Source organism: Hippocampus comes, unplaced genomic scaffold (assembly GCF_001891065.2).
Source record: "Hippocampus comes isolate QL1 unplaced genomic scaffold, H_comes_QL1_v1.1 scaffold445, whole genome shotgun sequence".
In the NCBI taxonomy this organism is placed as follows: domain Eukaryota; kingdom Metazoa; phylum Chordata; class Actinopteri; order Syngnathiformes; family Syngnathidae; genus Hippocampus; species Hippocampus comes.
The window spans coordinates 200,136-209,004 of NW_017805415.1; the positions used below are offsets into that span (position 1 = coordinate 200,136).

At 42.5% G+C, this 8,869-nt stretch overlaps 1 protein-coding gene across 2 annotated transcripts; it reads left to right on the forward strand.

Annotated features, from left to right (window-relative positions):
• Positions 1 to 2,591: 2,591 nt before the first annotated feature.
• steap3 (STEAP family member 3, metalloreductase) lies at positions 2,592 to 8,869 on the forward strand. Of its 2 annotated transcripts, none has more exons than XM_019873858.1 (6): positions 2,592 to 2,643; positions 3,483 to 3,716; positions 5,186 to 5,452; positions 5,540 to 6,067; positions 6,150 to 6,314; positions 8,246 to 8,869. In XM_019873858.1, exons 2-6 carry the CDS (start codon positions 3,489 to 3,491, stop codon positions 8,531 to 8,533), a joined length of 1,476 nt encoding a protein of 491 aa, XP_019729417.1. In that variant the 5' UTR covers positions 2,592 to 2,643; positions 3,483 to 3,488; the 3' UTR covers positions 8,534 to 8,869. The 2 variants fall into 2 exon arrangements, with proteins under 2 accessions (XP_019729417.1, XP_019729416.1); XM_019873857.1 differs by having other exon boundaries at positions 2,600 to 2,763.

The window sequence follows — 8,869 nt, forward strand, 5'->3', positions numbered from 1 at the left end:
TCCCCATTGGGACAAAACGTGGACAAGACACTTGGCAAGCGTCAAAACCCCGCCACACACACACACACACACACACACACGCACACACACACACATGGACCCCCCCCCAAAAAAAAAAAAAAAAAAACTAACTTAAACTCTGCCACTGCCAGTCCCAATACCCAGATCACTAATGAGGAATGATGAGTGAGACTAGATGCGAGTAGACTAGATGTGACTAGAAGTGAAATGCATATGTGACAAAAAAAAGAGATAAAAATAAGTTAATAAACATGTTCATGAATGGAGAGGGCGGGGTCTATTAGAGTCATGAATGCACACCCCTAATTGGAAAAGATCTGGATGAACGATTTTTAAGACCGTAACTCTAAAACAGAATTTTTTTCACCTGATGGTGACGCTACAGGAAAGGTGATTTAATCACCAAAAGCAGTAGGTTTCATTGTCTTGTGGCTATTAATGTTATCAGAAAATTTAAAATTTGTGTAAAAACTTTTTAAGATACATTAATTCTAATTTAAAAGTTTGACCTGATGTTGGAGGAGAGTTGAAGTTTTTATTATCAAGGGCGTAGAATGTATTCAATAAATAAACAACAAAACATGTATGTAATAATACATGCAAATAAACAACAAATAATAAATGTATTAACAACAAATGAATGTACATAATTTTGTGGAGCCAACTATCCCTGGGGTCAAATTGACCCTCAGGGTAAAATGTGTTAATAATATTTAAGGATAATAGGAGGGTGAATAATTCATGATACAGTATTCATTTATGAGAAGACACTGATCAGTTTAATGATTTCCCTCAATATCAAAAGGTAACACTGTCTTTATAAATCTTCTCCAGTGTTAACATTTTCAAAGAAAATCACAACGTCCCATCACTGGTGAGCTAGCTCTGCCGGCTAGCGATTCATGTGGTCCATGGGGTGCCAAGGGGATCATGTTGTGACCCCTGCGTTATAGAATACACAATGACTTTGTGAAAACCTAACACAGTATGGACAAAAAATGATTTTGATAGGGACCCCTGACACTTACTAGGGGGGACAGCAGACCTGTTGAGAGGACCTTAAACTGCCACACAAAAGCACTTCAAATTGTTGCAAACCTGTAGTTGTTTTATGACACGACGGAGATGTGTGTTTTCATCAAGTCAAGTGATGAAATGGTGACAAATACACTGTACTGTACCACCAAAAGTATTTGCTCATCCATCCAAATGACCAGAATCGGTTGTCCTAATTACTTGGCCTGGCCACAGGTGTATAAAATCAATCACCTCGGCATGCAGACAAACATTTGTGAAAGAATGGGTCACTCTCAGGATCTTAGTGAATTCCAGCGTGGAACTGTTATAGGATGCCACTTGTGTAACCGATCCAGTCATGAAATTTCCTCTCTCCTAAATATTCCACAGTCAACTGTTGGTTTTATTATTTAAAAAAAATGGAAGAGTTTGGGAACAACAGCAACTCCGCCATGAAGTCATAGGCCATGTCAGGCTGCTGAATAAACATACGTGAAAACCTGTAACCATTGTAAAAAGCTCAGCCACCTTATGCTGCATATATGCAGTTGCATATACTGTATGCTTACTGTATATCTATATATTATATTTATATTGCATTCTATACTGTGTACAGTTCTTTTTCTGAAACATTTACTTGTGCATGCAACACTTTTTTTTTACTAACCCCCCCCACACACACACACACAATTCTGATGCTGTAGACTGCAAATTTCCCCAGCGTGGGACAAATAAAGGTTATCTTATCTTATGTAAACTGACAGAGGAGGGACAGCGAATGCTGAGACGCAAAGTGCAAAGAGGTCGCCGACTTTCTGCACAGTCAATTGCTACGGAGCTCCAAACTTTATGTGGCCTTCAAATTAGCCCAAGTACAGTATGCAGAGAGCTTCATGGAAAGGGTTTCCATGGCAGAGCAGCTGCATCCAAGCCATACATCACCAAGTGCAATGCAAATGCAGTCGTGTCAAGCACGCCACCACTGGACTATAGAGCAGTGGAGACGTGTTCTAATGAATCACCATCATTATCTGATGGACAAATCTGAGTTTGGAAGTTTGCCAGGAGAACGATACATTTCGTCCCCTCCCGCTTCCCACATCACTGTGCACGAGTGCCCAAAGCAAGATCCATAAAAAAATGGATGACAGAATCTGGTGTGTATGAACTTGACTGGCCTGCAGAGTCCTGACTTGAACCCGAAAGAACACTTGGGGGTTGAATTAGAGTGAAGCCTGAGAGCCAGGCCTTCTCGATCAACATCAGTGTGTGACCTCACCAATGCGCTTTTGGAAGAATGGTCAAAAATTCCCATGAACATGCTCCTCAACCTTGTGGACAGCCTTCCCAGATGAATTGAAGCTGTAATAGCTGCAAAAGGTGGGCCGATATCATATTGAACCCTATGGCTTAGGAATGGCATGGCACTTAAGTTTATATGTGAGTTAAGGCAGGTGAGCAAATACTTTTGGTAATGTAGTGTAAACACCCCGAAGACAACTTACACGCCTTTTGCTATTTTATCTTCCTTCAACATGTGGGGGCGCGGCCATGGCGTGGCTTCGGCTCTGTCGTCATCTCACCAGGAAGAGAAACAGCAGCGGTGTGAGTGCTCCGCGAAAGCATACGACGACTACTACTACTGCTTGATTATTATTGTTCATATTTATACGTTGTACGAAAATCTTCTGTGATCGACCCAACAATTTGTTATGTTCCACAAAGGTACTTTTTTGAAGTTAACTTTCTCGACTTCGACCAAGGACACCCGACAAGACGCCATGACATTAACTAATTTTAAACCACTTTTCGCTTGAAGAGTTGTGTTGTAATGTTGCGCATTGAACTGCAGCGCTGGGCAATTCAACATAGCTTAGCGGCAACCAAAATAACGCTGAACTTTGGCCTTCCTAATTGTCATGTAGCTCCCACAGTTAGTACCCGTATAATAATGTCGGTTGTACTGAACGATGTCGCACGAAATTCATTCAGAATAATTTCTGCGGTTGGCCCGAGTAGAGTGTTAAGTGGGCCACTTAACGCAAACGAAGAATGTACATGGGACTCATCTAATTATACAACACAACACAATACATCTTTATTTATATAGCGCTTTCATCACAGCTTTACAGAACATTTAACATAGAATGACAACACTCCAACAGACAATATGACATAAAACATCGACAATTATCAGTTCTTATCTTCGTGTTTGAATTGTTAGTTTATCTCCAGTGTGTCGGTGAGCTGGCATAATTTATTTAAATACGATCCTAGAGAGGAACCACATGTCGTTTGAGATGCAGAGATAATACAGTACAACAGTTTGAGATAGTACAGCAGTTTGATGGATGTAACCCCAATTCAATGTGGAGAATCATTTGTCACACCACGGGTTCATTTTTTAACAGAGAAAAAGATGCATCTCCTCTCTTGTTTGTCAGTTCATCATGCCTGAGGAGATGCAACAAGCTTTAATCGAGAGAGGAGACGATAAGGGCAGGTGCAGGCCGCTTGAGGTTTGCATGTCTGAGTTCGACACCCAAGTTGTCGGCATCCTGGGCACTGGCGACTTCTCCCGCTCACTTGCCAGAAGACTGGTCGCCTCCGGCTACCGGGTGGTGGTCGGGAGTCGAACCCCCAAACACGCTGTTGCGCTCTTCCCTGAAGAGGCAGAGGTGAGACACAATTTGTTGTTGATTCTAAATCCATAAAATTACTTCCATACTGTATTAGACCTCGGAGTAAAAATCTTTTTCTACCTTGTTTGTCGTGAATATTTTTATTCTCTGTGTTGACATGTTTGCCCCGCTTCTAGTCAGCTATAATTTTCATGGTATTTAGAGGCATTTACCCACTGGACTGGTGGTCAGGCAAACAAACAGGCAAACAACCTTACACACTCACGCTTAACACTTCTCGATTGTTAGACTTCAGTGAACCTAACATGCATGTTTTTGGAATGTGAGAGACAGCCAGAATATCTAGAGAAAGCCAAAGCATGGGAAAAACATGGAAAATACACACAGCAAGGCTGGAGCCAAGATTCAAACTCCGATGTTTTTTTTTTTTTTTTTTTTTTTTTAATGGTTATTTAAGTCACAGGATTTTACAAAAGCCTACTGTTCTACAGGCTGGGAGAATGGTCCAAGAAAGAACCAATTCAATTTTGGTTTGGATATGTATTTGAGTTGCTATCGCATGAATGGAACAGTGTATCCCAGATTCAAAGGTCCACCCTCTGTCCATTTGTTATGTCTTGTGTTATCCTTCTAGACTTTACACTGATCGAAATCGGTCGATATTTTGCATTTCATGCAAAATCGGTGATAGACTATAATGTCACCATTTGCGCGATTTATCAATGACGCCATGTGTCGCATATGCGAAATAAGACATTACAACAAACACAACCTTGTTCACTCCGGAGTTGTTTTGTGCCGCCTTAGTGTATATGTGAGTCCGAAAGGTAATCTATTTTTAGTGTTGTCTCGTGTCTTGGGAGTGGAAAGACTTTGCCCTGGGATGCAAAAGTTCCCTTGACCATCCACTCACAAAGTAGTAGCGTCCGAGGTTCATATAGTTTTTCTTTTTGATTGGGAAATGTCACAAAACCATTTTATTTATGTCCAAAAAAGAACGAGATACAGTATTTATGTTTTATTCAAAATAGTTTTCATCATCCAACATAAACTTCCGGCTATTCATATTCAGCTAATAACAGATGCAACCAGCAGGCAGGCGTGTTATTTGAACAAACACGGGAAAAAAACAAAACATTTAATCATGAAGGCTCATTGTGTATTTGTAGCCAACTTGGTCATTTTGATAGGAGGCTAATACATCTATCTAATATAGATACATACATCATGTGTCTCCATCATTATAAGGCTTATATAAGGCTTTTATTTTTTTGCGACTCCAGACATATTTGTTGTTGTTTTACTTTATTTTATTCATTTATTTTTGTTTGTTTTTAGTCCAATATGGTTCTTTCAACATTTTGGGTTGCGGACCCCTGTTCTCGCTAAAAAAAAAACGGATGGATGGACGAACGAACAAGTGCTTTTGATTGTCATTTGGCCTTGTCAGAGTTCTGCCCCACACTGGGGAACAGACTCATATCATTTCTTTCCCCGTCACCCAGGTCACCTCCCAGCTGGAGGCAGCCAGCCAAGCAGATGTGGTCTTTGTCGCCATCTTCCCTGAGCACCACGCCACCCTGTTGGAGCTGAAGACGGCGCTGGCTGGAAAGATCCTGGTGGATGTTAGCAACAGCTCGCAGATCAAGCGAGCCGGACCATCCCATGCCGAACGACTGGCTGACATGTTTCCTGAGAGCTTTATAGTGAAAGGTTTGAACACAATCTCAGCATGGGTGCTTCAGACCGGATCTCGAGATGGAAGCAGGCAGGTAGGATTATGGGCGATCTTGCTCTACCTCTGATGCCTGAGATATGAAAGAATCCAGCGAGAGACTTTGGTCATCTTTCTTGTGTAGGTGTTCCTGTGCAGTGACAGCAGTAAGGCCAAGAGCACAGTCCTGGCAATGTGTCGCAGGATGGGCTTCTGTCCTGTGGATATGGGTCTGCTCTCCTCTTCTCGGGAGATTGAAAATCTCCCCTTTTATCTGTTTCCTTCCTGGGGCACGCCCATCCTCATCACATTGATTCTCTTCATCTTCTTCTACCTCTACAACTTTGTCCGTGATGTCGTGCATCCACTCGTCAAAGCGAAGAAGAGCGTCTTCTACAAAATGCCCATTGAAACTGTGAATGTCACTTTACCTTCCGTCGCCTTGGTGATGCTTGCCCTCGTCTACATGCCGGGCTTGCTTGCCGCGTTGGTCCAGTTAAGGCGGGGCACCAAATACGATCGCTTTCCTAACTGGCTCGACAAGTGGCTCACCAAGAGGAAGCAGTTTGGATTGTGCAGCTTCCTGTGTGCTGCCATGCACGCCATCTACAGTCTATGTCTGCCCATGAGGCAGTCAGCTCGCTTCAGGTTGCTCAACGATGCTTTCAAACAGGTGAATGGGAACCCAGTGATCTGACCACACCTGCTGCTTTAGGGTGTTCTGTCAATCATGTGTGGAACCGTGTGGCGCGCAGGTGAAAGAGGGTGTGGAGGACGCGTGGAGTGACGAGGGGGTGTGGAGAATGGAGCTGTACGTCTCAGTGGGCATCATCGCGCTCGGGCTGCTCTCCTTGCTGGCCATCACCTCGCTGCCCTCCGTGGCTGACAACATCAACTGGCGAGAGTTCAGCTTTATACAGGTAAGCCACAGGAGGTTAAGGTCAGTTTTTGACAACCCGGTGATGAATGATAAATTGGTATCTGGCTTTCTTTTCAACAATCAGGTGTGTGGGCAGGATGTGATAGTTTGTTGGTGTCGGCCCCAAAAATATGTACTGTCGACAGATTTTGATTTGTCACTCAAAACTATGCGACAAAGGCACGTGAGCTTGTAAATTTACAGTATCGGGACGAAGTGGCAGTACATACAAATAAAAGAGGAAGGAAGCGGTCAGGGCAGCTGTGAAAAGTTAAAATTGTGAACTTGGTTAAACTATGTAGCCAACCTGCTCACCTTGGAAATATATTCAGTGTCAATAACATTGGCGTATTTATGCAATCGGCTCAGTTACGATAAAGAAGAACTGAGACATAAATGACCGATTCGTCATTTGATTGTAATTTTTGAATTGGTGAATTTTTGTTTTGACATTTAAATTGTCACATAAACATGACGGTTATCTGCCAAGACTGGGTGTCTAACTCCACCCCACCACGACTACATAAACCAAAAGGAACCACAACAGGAATGTCAAAATTAGCATTGGGATCAATTATTTTAGTACAGATGACACATTTAGACAATAGAAATGAAAATAAATGCTCTTGAGGGGGTTCCTGTGAAGACAAATCAGACATCCAAACAATTTGTGTGTTTGCACTTTTGCAGGTGACTCAGTTCGGGTGCTAACACTCAAAGCCGCCAGCATTGTTGGGGCTCACACATTCTTCTCTCCTCCTCCTTGTCCCCTGGCCCCCCTTTCATCTCACCACAAAACTAATCCTCTGGCCGTCAGATTAGTCATGTCCCACCTGGAGGCCAGCAATGAATTATTGCCATCCTTTCAGCATTAGCCAGCGATGAATGTTCCTGTGCAGCGCAGCGCTTCAGGACAGATACTTGATCTTGAATGAGTTGAGTCAACTACTCGCTCAAACATGTAACTGAAAAGTTTTGAAAGAAGTGAAGCACCCACATTCAAACTATTTAAGGTGAATAATGCAAATATCAATGATTTCAAAGCAGAGGTCACCAACATGGTGCCGGCGGGCCACATGAGTAGCCCTGGCCAGGCCGAAACAGCTCAACTGTGAGATGCCTTTTTTTTTTTTTTTTTGTATTGATATTCTTATTTAAATCACACTTGCATTGATGTAAATGTGGAGATGACACCAAAAAAATAAATAAATTTGGTCAGTGTTTGAAGTGCATGACCAAACCTTAGCATGTGGAAAAAAGCTAGCGGGCATCAAAATGATGAGAAGGTTTACCACTAAGTTAAAGCAAATGTATTCTTTCAGAAGTGTGTGTGGAATCAATACCAAAGAACTAGCTCTCATTCTCAAAATGGTTGTTGACCGTTTTTTTTTTTTAAAGTTCAGTTTCAGTGACTCTTTAAGCATCATTTGTAAAAACCTTAATTAGCTTTGGCTATTGACACATTTGCTCGAGTTTGATTGAGCTGCCTCGATCTGCCATTAACAAAACGAAAAGCTCATGTTGTAGCGTAGTCACTGTATTTTCAGTGCCCAAATGGGGATAAGTGGTTTGAATTGAGGCTTTGTAAAGCAGAAGTTCACATCCAGTGGAAAGAGACACTCATCTCTGGCCTGTGTGAGAATAGGGAAGAGCTAGACTACTTTGGATCTTTGACCAATACCTGAGTCAACTTGGGAATTTTTTTTTGTAATTGCGCCCGCTGGTAATCTGGATAGCACTGGTGCCACTTGCTCCGGTCATGAATCGAAGGTTAGTGTGTTTGCTTGTGGCTGTTTAGTGGCCTATGACCCAGTGAACAGCAGACACTATAAATTGGCACAGGTATAAAACTCTTCTTCAAGTTGTAAATAAAATGTTTCGGTTGTAAATAAATGAAACATGAATAAACGAAATCTCTTTCACACCCTGCAGTCCACTTTGGGCTACTGCACCCTGTCCATGGCCACGGTGCATACACTCCTCTTCGGCTGGGACCGCGCCTTTGACCCGAGCCAATACCGCTTCCTCTTGCCACCCACTTTCATGGTGGTCCTCATCCTCCCTGTCTCAGTTCTGTTGGTCCGCCTCATTCTCCTGCTGCCCTGTATTGCGCAACAGCTCCGACAGATCCGCCGCGGATGGGAGAGGAGCCGGCACATCCGCTTCATCCTGCCCAACGACGACCGTGTCACCGGCTTCGATAATGTCAGCCATGTTTGAAAAATAGTTAAACACTTAAAGTAATTGGTTGCACACGTGTAATGTTGTAGAAATGTTTGTTGTTTCAACAATTGGAGAAAACAGAAATCATTTAATAATGATCATCATGAGACATGAAGGCAGTCCGTTGACCCTCAACATTGATGCCCTGTGCAATTTGTAGGAGTAGCAAGCTTCTCTGCTGGATTTTGATTTCCAATTTCTTTCTTTCTGTTGATTTACTGACTGTGATTCTGGAGGCTCGCTTCAGATTCATCTGTGCCAAAACCTGTTTGTCGATACACTGCTACATTTTCTTTTTGTGATTTTTGGTTAATATATTTTCTAATCACTTTG

What these genes read in the sequence shown, in the direction of transcription:
- steap3 (XM_019873858.1), top strand. Translation starts at nt 3,489, where the DNA reads ATGCCTGAGGAGATGCAACAAGCTTTAATCGAGAGAGGAGACGATAAG. An exon ending in TCTTCCCTGAAGAGGCAGAG is followed by an intron (nt 3,717 to 5,185) that starts GTGAGACACAAT and finishes CCCGTCACCCAG; the next exon opens with GTCACCTCCCAGCTGGAGGC. An exon ending in CTCGAGATGGAAGCAGGCAG is followed by an intron (nt 5,453 to 5,539) that starts GTAGGATTATGG and finishes TTTCTTGTGTAG; the next exon opens with GTGTTCCTGTGCAGTGACAG.